This window comes from Phoca vitulina, unplaced genomic scaffold (genome assembly GCF_004348235.1).
Source record: "Phoca vitulina isolate PV1807 unplaced genomic scaffold, GSC_HSeal_1.0 scaffold1, whole genome shotgun sequence".
NCBI classification, from domain to species: Eukaryota; Metazoa; Chordata; class Mammalia; order Carnivora; family Phocidae; genus Phoca; species Phoca vitulina.
Window position 1 is genome coordinate 13,967,681 of NW_022589704.1, and position 14,431 is coordinate 13,982,111.

The following is a 14,431-nucleotide window of genomic DNA, read 5'->3' on the forward strand; positions in this document are numbered from 1 at the left end:
ATTTAACATATGCAACTTGATGAGTTTGGAGGTAAGTATTCACTTGTGAAGCCATCACCATAATCTATGCAGTAAACATATTCATCACCTTCAAAAGTTTCTTCCTACTCTCTTTGGAGAGGATTCCACTCAGTAATGTCTGTCCATTCCAGGTCACAAGTAGGTGTGAAGCTGATGAATAATTGTTGCCATGTTTCCCAGGTTGTGAGTGCAGAACATGTGGGTTTTATGTGGCGTAATAACAGCTTCCTAGTCATAGATTAGCAGGAAATCATTCCATCAGCAAGTATGAATGTCTGTTATATGCCATGTATTACTTCAGTGGCTGAGGGATTCCTCAGTGAAAGAAATTCCTGCCTTCATGGAGCTGACATTTGGATGGGAGGAGGGAGGCCAAGAAATGAAATAAGGAAAAAAAAATAAGGACTGTGGGGTTGGAATTTGGGGGTGACTAGTAGGAGGAGACTGCTATTTTAAATGGAGTGTGAAGTTAAAGCTGAGGTTGATAAAGTGAAGGAGCCATGCAGATACCTGAGGGAAGAATATTTGAGTGACAGAGAGAGTAGCAAATACAAACACCTTGAAACAAACCTGTTTGACATATTCCAAAGAATAGCAAAGAGAGTCTGGTGTGGCTAGAGCAGTGAGCAAGGAGGAAGAATAGATGAAGTCAGATTATCAGATCGAATAACATTTTGTAGTTTGTATAAGGACTTTGACTTTAACTCCAAGAGAAATTAAAAGTCACATGAGGGTTGTAAGCAGAAGAATAACATGATTTATGTTTTTAGAAGGTCACTGATTGTTCTACGATAGTGGGCCAGGAGCAGAAACAGACCAGTTAGGGGGCTGTTGGAATACTCTGATCGATGATGGTGGTTTGGACAAGGCTAGTAGTAGTGGAAGAGGTGAGTAGGAGTTAGATTCTGGGTACATTTTGGAGGTAGAGACAACAGAATTTCCTGTTGGATTAGAATCAAGGTGAGGAAAAAAAAAAAAAAAAGAATCAAGGTGAGGGAATAAAGGGGATTACAAGCTTTTTTGGCCTTAGCAACTGGAAGGATGGAGTGGATGTTTGCTCATTTGGAGAAGACTGCTGGGGCAGACTTAAGGGCAAAGATTAGGATTTCTGTTTTGGACTTGGTAAGTTTGAGATGCCTAGTAGGTATTCAAGTGAAAACATGGCTGAGTATAGGACTCTGGTATCAAGGGGAGAGGGCCAAACAGAGTAAATAAATATTGGGGTTAACTTAAGCCATGAGCATAGATGAAATCAGCTTCACCTGAAAACTGAGTTGTGGCTAGACAAAGAAGTTCAGGTTTGGAGGTTGCTGTGAGGAGAAAGAACTTGTAAGCAGACTGACAAATAGGAACTAGAGGAATGGGAAGAAAAACAAGAGATTGTAGTGCTTGGAAGGCAACTGAGGAATCTGTTTCAAGGAGTAGGGGTGATAAGCTCTTTCAGTTGCTGCCAGATAGGTCAAGAATGGTGAGAACTAAGACTGACCATTTAGATTTAGCAAGATGGAAGTCACCGGTGACCTGAATAGTTTCAGTGAAACAGTAGAGATGAAAGCCTTACTGTCTCAAGTCCTGTGATTTTACTGTAAATGGAAAAGACAGAGATTGGATGGTACTGGAGAAATGGTGGGTTTGTGAGGATTTGTTTTTAGGATGGGAAACTAATGATTTTGAATGCGGTTGGAAATTGTCTAGCAGAGAGAAAAGAATGTGATGATGCTGAGAAGGGAGATTGATAAAGGGAGGTCCTTGAAAAGGTGAGTTGGGATGGAACTAAACTTCATTCTGTATAGGTATCACCTGGGGTCACAATGCAGATCATAGTTCTATAGGTATAGGTAGAGCCTGAAATTCAGCATTTCTAGTAAGTCCTTGATGATGCCTATGTTTCTGGTCCCGGTCTGTAATTTGAGTATAAGAACTTGGTACTTGGAGCACAAGAACATTATAATAATATATTGATACATAATGATATAGATTGGTGGATATGCTTGGAGTTTGTACAGTGTGTCTTCAGGTTGTTTCTGGTTTCTCAATGGAACAGGAAAAAAGTCATTATCCTAGAGTGAGGAAGGAGGAGATGGTGTAAAATCACCTAGGAATGTAGAGTCCGTAGTCTAGAATGTAGAATTATGGGGTTGTACCCAGGGCCCACTGTGGTTAATGGTTATGAATTTAAACTGAGACGTATTGAATATGGGTGTATGTGTGTGATTCATTTACTTTGAGCTACACACGTGGGTGCATGTGAAGAGTAGGTGGGTAGATGGGGTTTAGAATGGCAAGTATTTTGGTGGGGAGAGGGGCAAGTGATTCATGGGTGTATACAAGGTAGCTACAAATGTTGGACTGTGGAATCTAAACTGGGAAAGGAAGAAAATAAGAATGGGTTAAACAGAAAATGTGGGGTTTTTTGGTTTGTTTTGTTTTTAATTGCAGGTCTTCTTCCAATCTTTAATTTGCTAAGGAGCTCTGTAAATCTTCAGGAGAGGAAAATAGTGTTCATGTCCTCATTTTTTCTTTTCTTTTCTTTTCTTTCTTTCTTCTTCTTTTTTTTTTTTTTTTTTAAAGAAAGAGCATGGGGAGGACGGGGAGAGGGACAGAGGGAGAGTGAGAGAGAAACCTAAGCAGACTCCGTGCTGACTGTGGAGCCTGACGTGGGGCTCGATATCACTACCCTGAGATCACAACCTGAGTTGAAACCAAGAGTCAGAGGCTTAACCGACTGTGACACCCAGGCACCCCCTCAATTATTTTTTAAATCATGGAAGTCTTTCTTCAGGGTTTCTCTCTGAGCTTGTATTCTTCTAAATAAATTAAGGAAAAGGGTGCCTTACACTTTTGGCTAAAGCAAGTATTAACATCGGGGATTATGATTTCATTTAAATTGGAGGGTTTTAATGCATATAAGAAAGGAGGGAGGTCTTAAGGGATTTTTAAAAAATTGCTCTGTAAGCTCTAAAAACGATTCTTAGATGTATCCCTTTATTTTTGTTAAAACAGACTGTTAACATCCTTATAAGTCGTGCAGATTTATAATCATAGCTATATAATAAGATAATTACTATATGGACAAATACAGAAAGATTTTCAACCATTGGTGTTTTTTTTTTGTCTCTTTTTCTCTCTTGGATATTACAGATGACCATGGATGAAAAATATGTAAACAGCATTTGGGACCTTCTGAAAAATGCAATTCAAGAAATCCAGCGTAAGAATAACAGTGGTCTTAGTTTTGAGGAGCTCTATAGAAATGCTTATACAATGGTTTTGCATAAACATGGAGAAAAGCTCTACACTGGACTAAGAGAAGTTGTTACCGAACATCTCATAAATAAGGTATCCAACTTTAAAGGACTATTGCTAATTATATGGAATCTAGAAAATCCTTTATATACTATATTGTACTTTGACTAGAAGTATTAGTTTTAAAGGCTCCAGGAAGCCTATAGAAATAGTAATTAATGGCTGTATTATAAAATCTCACTCAAAACTTATAATCAGCTAAATAACAATTTTTGATAATTGAGGGAAGATGAAGTTTGTGATTTATAATATAAATACATTCTCTGTAATCATAATTAAGTAAACAAACTTTCATTAGTTTACAAATGCTTGTTTATTAATGTATGAAATACAGATGATTATTTTTTCCTTAAAATGCTGAACCAGTCAGTCCATTTTATCTTTCTCTACTTTCTCTGTATATTTGAAAATAATAAAACTACATTGTTTAAAAAAATACTGTCTAGGAATTTACACCAGTTGAAATTGACATTATTTTAACTGAGTTTTATAGTAAGTGAATTTTTAAAAAAAAAAAGATAAATTAGTGTTGGGCTATTAAAATTATAAAATATTTCTTTGGTTCTAAAAATACGTTTCTGCTTTTTTAAAATAAATGTTTATATAGAGCAAACTCTTCTATTGCAAGTATTTCTTGCTTTAAGATTGTCAGATAAAATATAAAATACCACAGATAAATAAAAACTTCTCAAAGTTTTTGTGTGGTATTAGGGTGTTCGTTTTTTTTAAATTTTATTTTGAAAAAAATTGAAAAGTTATACCAAATAGTACAATGATCTCTTGTAGATTCACCAGTTGTTAACATATTGCCACATTTTTGCTAATCTTCCTATTGATCCTTGTTATTATTACTATTACTGATATTACTATTATTGCTGAAGAATTAGAGAACAAGTTTTAAATTCATTTACCCTCAAATACTTTGGGATGTTTCTCCTAAGAACAAGGAAATTGTCTCACTTAACCAAAGACTGATGTTCAAAATCAGGCAGTTTAACATTAATATAATACTGTTATCTAATATAGTCTACATTCAAATTCATCAGTTGTCCTGTGTAGCAGTGATGTCCTTTATAGCAGTTTGTTTTCTGATCCAGGATCCAATCCAGGATCACACACTCAGTTCCTCAGCTTCTTGTCTTTCAGCACATTGACATTTTTGAAGAGTATAGGTCAGTTGTTTTGTAGATTGTCCCTCGGTTTTTGGTTTGTCTGATTGTTTCCTCATGACTAGTTTCAGGTTATGCATTTTTGGCAGGAATAATACATAAGTGATGTTGTGTCCTCAGTGCATCACATCAGGAGGCACATGATGTCAGTTTATCCCATTATTGGTGATGTTAACTTTGATCACTTGGTGTCCGCCAGATTTCTCCACTGTGAAGGTACCTTTTTTCCCTTTGTAATTCATAAGTAATTTGTTCAGATATATTTTGAGACTGTATAAATATCCTGTTCCCCAAGAAACTTTCATGTGATGGTTCTAGCATCCATTGATGATTCTTGCATGAATCATTATTACTGTGGTGGTTACAAAATAGTTACTTTCTATTTCTACTATTCCTTCCATAATTTCTTTCTCTTACATGGGATTACAGGAGCAGGTAGCTAGTATCTCATGAAGCAAGGTGATTGTGTTCTTCATGCAACCAACAGTTTCTTTAGTGCCTACTCTGCACAGCTTTCTAGGAAAATACAGTGGGTATACAGAGATATGATATCCCTTGTTTGTACTGTGATGTGAGAGATGATGCAGACATTTAGCTCATAGTGTAAGGCATTATATAATTAAGTGGCAAATGAATTGAATAGGCAATAAAAGGCTTAGGAATTCCAATGAGGGACAGATTATCCTGGGCTGTAAGATTAAATGGAAAAGTATCAGGTTGAACTGAGCCATGAGACATTTGGGATATAAGGGAACAATGTGGAAGGCATTCCAAGATGGCAGATGTCATGTGATTATACGGAAATAAATTGGGTACACTTAGGTGGTAAATAGAGTTTGATTGAGGTATATAATAATTTATGGGGATTAGTGGATTCTAATATAAAGGTGGTTTGGGAACAGACTGGAGAAAAACTTGAATGCCAAGCTAAGGAATTTGGGCTTAATTAACAGTAGAAGTTTATTGGAGGTTTTTAAGTGGATGATAATGTGACAGAATATTTTAAGAAGATTAGGATAAAAATGATATAACTGTAGAATTGGGAGGGTGTTTGCTGGGAGCTGGGGAGGACCTGGAAAAATTTGAGTAAAGTGATAGGCTAGACATGAATGGATAGAGGAGATGACAGATACTGTTTTAGATAATATTGGAGATTTTTACAGTTGGAAGGTACCTTCAAAATCATTTTATATGTGAGGGAAATTGAGTGTGAGATCATCATAAAATGCTCACCTAGAAATACCCTGTGTATAGAGATACACAGGTTTAGGGCTTGAGCAGGAACTCAAACTGAAGATCAACACTGGATGTTTGGTAGCATGTACACTGAGGAAGAAGTATTGGAGTTCAGAGAACAAAAATCCTAGAGCCAAAGGATGAATCTTCAAAAGCAAACTATGGTATGTAAGTGTGGGAAATGAAGAATACTAATTTAAGAAACTTGGCATCAAAAGAAAGAAGAAATGCGAGTGTAAGAGTTTTGCTTAAAACTATTGAAGGAGAGATGATTGGAGCAACTGAGTTCTTGGATATGGAGAGAGTACGGAATTGAGAACAGAGAAGTAAAGGTAGAATAAAGGCATGCTCTCATTTGCCAGAGGTTCTATAATGAATGATGGTAGTGGTCACAACTAACTCTTTTTTTTTTTTTAAGATTTTATTTACTTATTTGACAGAGAGAGCGTGCAAGCAGGGGGAGAGGGAGAGAGAGAAGCAGGCTCTCCGAGGAGCAGGGAGCCAGATGCGGGACTCCATCCCAGGACCCTGGGCTCATGACCTGAGCCGAAGGCAGTCGCTTAATCAACTGAGCCACCCAGGCGCCACCCACAACTATTATTTAGCATTTCTGTGTGCTAGGTTCGGTTCCAGTGCTTTTACCTGTGTTAGTGGTCACAACCTAATGAGCCGGATATGACTATTCTCTTTTACAAGTGGAGAAACCAAGGCATAGAGAATTAGTGATTTGTTTAGATGCACATAGGTAGTAAGTGGCCTAGCTGGAACAGTATTCGGGTAGTGTGGTTTCAGGCTGAGTCCTTGACTCCTCTGTAGATCTGCTCCTGAGGCATAAGGAATGGATCAAGATGCAATAAACACGATGAAATTGAGGGTGCAGGAGAGGCTTCGAGTAAATTGGCTCAGTGTTCTTAAAGCTGTAGTCCTTTAAATTCTAGTTCTTGGTTTATTTATAATTAAAATGAAGGAGCTAGCAGTAATATCTCCTGAGATTCTTTAGTTCTAAAACTATTACAAATCTAATAATTAAGCCATGCATCTTCTGAAAATGAGATGAAGAGACTTGGAGTAGCCCTTCTTGGGAATAGGAATTGGCAAGTGAGGAAAAAGATAGCTCAGTAGGAGTTGGCCTGAATGTGTGATTTGCCTTTTTTGTTTGTTTTTAGAAGCTTTGCTTTGCAGCTTGGGCACAGATGCAGAAAAAACATCTGTAGTTATGTGCTGTGTTGAGAATTGGCTCATCCAAAAAGTGAGGAAAGGAGGGGAGACCAGATTGGGAAGTCAGTGTTTAAGTGATTTTTGGACTCTGAAACATGGTTAGGTAGAAATTGAAGTCATGTGAACAATAATTCTATGGTAACTATAAGAGCTTCAGCATATTTGTGAGTTGCTCAAAGTGGTCCCATATCTCAGGTTAACTCTTATTTCAAAATATAGGCAGTTCCCTATAATATGTTGCAGAGAACATGTATTCAAGTTAATTGTGCTAAAGAAATTATATACACTAAATTCTTTTTATTTCTGTTACATAGGCATTAGTCACTCATCACCAGCATCTGAAAATGTTCTTTAATTTTTTCTTTCACAAATGCTCATTTGACCAGTTTAAACTAGTCAATTTCTGGCTAGGAAAGGTACCAATACCAGTATATCTAATGATTGATTTCCTTATTTCAGTTGAATTAAGTTTTTTAACCTCTGCTAGTATCTATGCTTTCATTTTTGTGTTTTCCATTTATCTTATTTCATCCTTACTCTTATGAAAACTTTTAATAACCATACAAATACAGTACTACTGTATGAAGGGGACACAGCCCAAAGAAATTTGTTAACTGACAGGCAGAGCCATTATACAGTAGCCTAAATGTGCTCTGATGTAGGAAGTCTCAGTTTTTTCTACCAAATGTGCAGAAGTGTAGTTTGCATAATTATTGCCAGTTTGTACATTGCACTTTCTGACTAGATGAGAGAATGGTTCAGGTTCAGGGTTCTGTGGTATGAAAGTAACACGTCTTCAGTCTCACAGTGTATTCCTTTTTGTGGTTCTGAAAGCCTTACTGTGTGTTCTAATCATCAGGTTTTTTTTGTTGTTGTTGTTCTTCACTGTGCTTTTAGCACTTTCCTGAACTACGTAAGCAATAATACTTTTTTCAAAGCAAAGTTATTTTCTACTGAAGTGAACATTTTAGTGCTGTGGTATATAGGCAGCCAGGACCTGTTTTTTCACGTTGAGGGATTCAAATGAAATACAATTTTTATGCAGAGTCGTTGCTAGTACCCTGGTTGCAAGATGAGAATAGTAAACATCTGAGCAAGATCTTTTGTAAAGCAGAATGGCACAAACTATCAGGGCGGATGAATGGAGGAACTTCTCTGAGATGAAGGAAGCTGATTGTTGGCTTTAGAAGTGAGTTCACAAAATTGAAGCAGGTATAAAAAAGCTAAATGCTTTTCTCTTAACTTGGTAGTATATTCTTCCTACCTCTAGAAGAATGTTCCCTTTGAGGAACCTGAGACCCAAAGGAATTCAGTGAATTTCTCTAGACCACAAAGCAAAACTTGAGTGTGATATGGCCCTTGTACCTCTCCATAAGAAAAAAAAAAATAAAAAATCTCATTTTGGTAAATATGAAAACATTTCAGAATTTACAGGGATTATCTTCTCTTTAACATTTGTTTCTATAAATAACTTAAAAGCGTGGTTATACTGGAGAAAAAAGTTCTACTTTCTAGTTTTAAGGGTTTTTAAATTATAGATCATTTTGTCAAAGCCTCAAAAATACCCATATAAGACTTCTTATTACATAATTCAACATTCAAAAGTATGTTATTTGCCAGCCTCTGACTTAGGTATAAAAAATATGTTGGAATGCATTTGATCCCTGCAGTCACAGAACAGTTAAACAAGTAAACAAATGTTTAGTTATGAAACATGGTGAAGAAAACAGGATACAGAGATAGAGAAAAACGATGCGGGCAACTACATAGGCCAAGAAAGGACTCTTTGAGTAAGAGGGGACTTGACGAATGAGAAGGTGCTCATGAGTAAAGTGCTCATGAGAAGAGCATTCCAGGCAAAGGGGATGGCTATAGAACATTTTTTCTTTACAGGTCCAGATCGTCAATATTTTCAGCTTCCTGAGCCATACATTCTATCGGCAGTTCCTCAACTCTCTCCTGTTGCAGCGCCACAGGAGCAATAGACCATATGTAATGAATGAATGTGGCAGTTTTCCAGTACAACTTTATTTTAAAAAGACAGCAGGCCATGCTTTGCCGGTCTCTGGAATAGAGAAATTGAAAACAAAGCCTGTCGTGAATGGGGAATTAAGTATTGGCAGTGGGGAAGAATGGGACCAAGATGAGGTTTGAAGAGAGAGTCATTGAAACCATGGTATAAGGGCTTCCTACTTAATTATATGTACATTAGGAAACCATTCAAGAATTTTAAACAAGACAGTGACATGATCTGATGTAGATTCTTAAAATCTTACTCGGGTTGCTGTGTGATACATAAATTTAGAGGACCCAAGAGTTGAAGTGAGGGGAGTAGGAAGGAATAATCCAGTAATTCAGGTGAGCGGTAGTGGTGATTTATACCAGTGTAGTGACAGTGGGGATAGAAGATTCCAGATTCAGGATACTTTGAATGTAGAGAGATTACTTCTGAATAGATTGGTTGTAGGAAATGAGGAAGAGGAAGGAATCCAAGAGGACTCCTAGGTTTTTGGTTCTTGGGCAACAAGGTGTTCCATTTTTTTAACACAGGTTTGGGGTAGAAAAAGGAGCTCTGTTTGAACAGGTTAATTTTAAGATGCCAGTGAAATTGGATATGCAAATCTAGTTGTCTGAGAAATTTGGACTGGAAATGTAAGTTTGGAAATTGTGAGCATATAGATGAAATCACACAGAAAAGAGAAATGAGGAATTTAATCCCAAGGAATTAAAACATTTTAGGTAGATTTGAGGATTGCAATGGAAACTGAAAAATGACCAGATCCAGCTCTGACCTCAGAGTTGTGGTTTTCATAACCGTTTTGTCTCTTTGTGTTTGTGTGTGTGTAATGGCTAAAGACCATTTTAAATTTAAACGTAGTACCATTCAGTTCTGTTACTTGTGAGTAGGGTCAGGTAAGGGTGGAGCCATCTCCCCCGCCATCTCCTCCTCGCCTCCCCCTCCCCCCCCCTTGGCTTTATTGAGGTGTAACTGACAAAATTGTAAGATATTTAAAGGGTCCTGTTCCTTTTTTTGGAGGCCTCTTTTAAAAGATTCCTGTTTGGGATTTAAACTTGACAAAGTCTTTAAACTCATAGTAAAGTAACTGAGGACTTGCTTTTACCTCTTCTATCCACTGATGAACACTTCATGTTTACTAATAATTTAAAAGTAGCTGCAGTGGAAAAAGTACTGGGTAGAAAGTGGGGAGAACTGGACTTTTTTAGGCCTAATTCTGCTACTACCAGTCTTGAACAAATTACTAGACTTTTCTGGACTTCAGATTATTAATTTATAAATGAGATTGGGATTGGTTTTATTAACCTAAATGAGCTTTAAAATTATATAATGGTTATGTATCTTGATAATTTTGTTTTTTTTAAGACTTAGGAAGATTATAGTTTTAAAGTTTACTGTTGTCCTTTCCTGTGCCATAATACATATTTAGAATAAAAACATTTCCATTTTGAATTGTTTCTTAAGATCAGGGGAGAAACTTGTTTTGGTTTTAATGTGGCAAGAACTTTATTCCAATTTTGTGATGCTTAATAGGTTTCTTACATTTGCCTTACGCTTAATTTTCTCTCTCAAATTATTACTCTATAATAATTAATAATATGGTAACCTCATAAATGAGCTAATTCTTGTACTTTGAAAGTTTGAATAAAAAAGATGTTGACTTTTTAGCTCTACTTAGAAACAGCTTCTTGCTAAAAAGAACATTTAAGTGGTTTTTAAAGTCTTTTTATGAGCACTGGGTGTTACATGTAAGTGATGAATCACTAAATTCTCCTGAAACTAATATTACACTATACATTAACTGGAATTTAAATAAAAACTTGAAAGATAAATAAAAAAGAATTCATCCTGTAGATATGTTTAAATATGTATATAAAAAGTATTTATACTAATATTTATTGTAGCATTGAACATAAATGCTTTAAAAAAGGCTGAAAACTAAATGTTCACTAATTGTGAATAAGTGGAATTATATCCACACAATGAAAAAAAAAAGTCTTTCTATCCATATATCCTGTTACTTCAAATAATCTCTTACTTTGGGTGGAAGGCAGAATAAGGGAGCTTGATCCTGCTGACTTTTCATTCATTTAGAAAACTCCCTGTCGAGGACCTCTTATGTTCCAGGCACTGGTCTAATAAGCATTTGCATTATGTCAAAGGTCCCTGCCTTTGGGGAACTTACGTTTTAGACTTAAGCACTTGAATCTGTGCCTAGTAATCTGATCAATTCTAAGCACTTTGTTTTACAGGTAGAGAAACTGAAGCTTTGAAGAATAGTTTGAATTTTTAATTGGCATTCTTGTTTGAGGTTTTTTGTTTTGTGTGGTAAACTGAAGTCTTTTTGTGAAATAACACCCTATTGTTTATTTTTTGTATGTAGAGTTTCATTTGCTGAAAATGATGTCTCTGTAAACTTTTTTCAGTATATTGATTTTTCTCCCATTTTTGAAGGGAGAAAGAGAAGAGCCAGAATTTTAAATATTATGTTTATTCACCAGTAAATTAAAGTGTTTCTGTGAGGGTACTAATTGCATGTGGAAATAAAGTTGGTATTCTTGGTAAGCTCTGGACTATTTTGTAAGCCAATTACTTAATAGCTTATATAATAAAGCTTTTTTAGTGCTTTTCCTTTCTAGGCAAATGTGAATGACTCTAGAGGGTTGTTGTTTTTTTTTTAATGGCATTTAAGTACAAAATATAAATATAATGATTGCAGTGAATTATAAAAGGACGTTGATAGAAACACTCAGGAATAAAATTTTTGTTAGCAAAGACAGATTCAGTTCAGAGGCCCACAGATATTGAATCTCTTGTGTTTCATCTACCAAAAAATAATAAGACACTATGCCTGTCAGCAAGAATCTTCCAATTTTAGTGAGGTAATCAGATTTGAAGGAGAATTATTTTGCTTGAGGAATTCAGGGCAAAGTAGAAAGAGGAGGTCACTTTTGATAAGCCTTAAAGGATTATTAAAGATTCATGATGTGAACAAAGGCAAAAGATAGTCAAGAAAATGGCATGAGTAAAAAAGGCAGGTAGGCATGAGCACAGTCAGGTAAGATCAGTGTAGGTGGAATATAAAAGGCTTCAAATACATTTGTTGGGAATGAGAGTGGTAAAGTTGGTTGGACTAGATTTTGAAAAACATTATAGGGGATTTGGATTTTATCCTGTAGGTGGTGGGAGCCATTGGTTTTTTAAGTCTTCAAAAGAGACTGACTAAAGATGTGGGTGGTGGGAGCCATTGGTTTTTTGTCTTCAAAAGAGACTGACTGAAGATAAGTAGGCATGCCATCTTCAGTGCTTCATTGTCGCATATCTTTCATTCTCCTGCCATCTTCTCCTTTTCTTCTAACTTTAAGTTGTTGAAGGAAACAGAACCTATTACACTGAATATTGGAGTTGCTTAGGGTGATGACAGAAGGAAGGCTCTGTCTGAGCTAGGGGTACAAACCCTTAATGAATATGATTTGGAAGAGTGACTTGAATATGAATAGAGTAATCCCCAAAGAGGAAGAGATTTGGGGGGGATAATGTAGGGAATAGAGATTATTAGAGAGTCAGGAAGATGGCAACCGTGGGATAGGAGGGGCGTAAGAAATTGAGTAGCTTCTACTTTAAAAGGATTGGAAGAGAAATGATGTCGGGGAGAGCCAAGCTTAAGGTGTTAACTTTATTTGATAAATTCACACATGTGGTAAATATCAGCTATTCCCACTTAAATTGTTGTGTAGACTGTAAGCACTGTGAGGGCGGATACCCCTTTCTATCTTGTTTTCTGTTGTATTTTCTAGTAATATTTACAAAAAATAATATCTCTTAATATTTACAAAAAAGCAAGTGACCAACCTAGGACCTGTCTTACTCATCTTTTTTCCTCCTGCTCCTTCATGTAGTTGGCACTCAATAATTGTCTATTGAAATGAATCCCAGAGAATACTAGCAGTCAAAGGGAAACCATGCTTTATATTCACCAGCTGCCAAATTCTGTTTTGTATTCCAAATGTGCTTCTACCTACCCAAGTTAATTGCTGAATCCAAACCCTGTTTAAGCTGAGTATATTTCACCATTTAAAAGCACAGTGAAAATTTTGGGCTACGTATCTCTCATTTTTTGAGATGAGTCTCTCTGTCTGCTGGGAGCCAGATCGTGTGATCCTGTGGAACTTTGGGGTTTTTCTTCTCTCATGTTAATCAAGAGAACAAAAAGACTAGTTGCCATATTGCCATGCTTTGTGTATGTTTTACTACGTATTCTGTCAGTGGCCTTGTCCAAAGTTTAATTATGGTACTAATGCTATAATGGTTTTTAATGTATATCTTTTATCTTAACCATTGTGAATGTAATACAAGTGATAGATAATCCATGTCCTTCTATGGTATACTACTTTGTTTTGGTTTTCCAATCATTAGGTAAAAAGCTACTGGTTTTCATGGCACTACTTTGTACTCACAGAGAAATCCTGATTTTACTAACTTTTCTTTTTAAGTTAATATTTGAACTTTTTTTTAAAGTGATGCCAAATTTATATGATTTCTTATTTGCTTTAACATGTAGCAAATATTCTTTATGTATGAAATTATAAAAATACGTTGTCGTAATTCTCACTGTGTGCCCCTGCTTTGAGCCTCATGATTCTCTAGTGCTATTCATTGTATTCTACTTTGTATTAAGGTCATATGAATGCTAGTATTAGGCTCCTCTTTTCTCCCTTACCCCATAGAAATTGTAAAGTGGCTGAATGCATTTTCTATCCCCCATAGTGGCTAGTACCCTGCTTTGCTTGTTGGAAGTAATCATTAAGTTATCTGAATTGACAGTTTGAAGAAAGATTTTTATGTATTCTTTTAAATTAAGAGCTTCATTTTGGATACTTACAGAGTGAATGGGGAGATATTGCCACTAGGAATGAATTTTATGTTGAAATTACAAGTAGTGTGCTCTTTGTAAAATGCTTAAACTTACATTACTGAGTATATATATGTCAGTAAAATTACTTACAGAAGAATCTTCTGACAACAATCAAGAAGCAAGTTTTCCCTGTAGTAGCTATTTTACTCTTTTGTCAGTGATACTGGTATGATTCCTCTGATTGAGACTGCCACCTTTTTTTCTAAAAGTTAGTGAAAATAATGAGAAATAATACTGTCAGTCTAGAAAATATCAAGAGGGCAGTGAATTTTGTATCATTCAGGAATCTCTTGTCATTAGTGAATTCTTGGAAAGTTTAAGATATCTACAAAAGTTAAGATTAATGCTCCTCAGCTTAGTAGAAATTTGCTTTGAAATACAAAAATCTTAAGGTTGTTATGTATTATGAGAGAGAGCAACATCTGTTCACCAAACTTATATTGAATATACAGATAATAGGATGTTAGCTGCTTGACAAACTCCTCAACTTTATAGAGTAAAAGGATTCCTTCCAGTTAATGGAGAAATTTCTGTTTTTTAGAAGAAAGG

At 35.8% G+C, this 14,431-nt stretch overlaps 1 protein-coding gene across 2 annotated transcripts in view; it reads left to right on the forward strand.

Annotated features, from left to right (window-relative positions):
• CUL3 (cullin 3) overlaps positions 1–14,431 on the forward strand; it is a 94,114-nt gene that overhangs the window by 17,157 nt on the left and 62,526 nt on the right. The window contains exons 1-2 of one of the 2 annotated variants that reach the window (XM_032401156.1): positions 3,343–3,360; positions 4,586–4,712. In XM_032401156.1, coding sequence (XP_032257047.1) covers positions 4,665–4,712 — 48 coding nt within the window. In that variant the 5' untranslated portion in view covers positions 3,343–3,360; positions 4,586–4,664. Of the gene's footprint in view, positions 1–3,162; positions 3,361–4,585; positions 4,713–14,431 lie in introns of those variants that run through there. The other variant, XM_032401149.1, reaches the window with a different exon arrangement.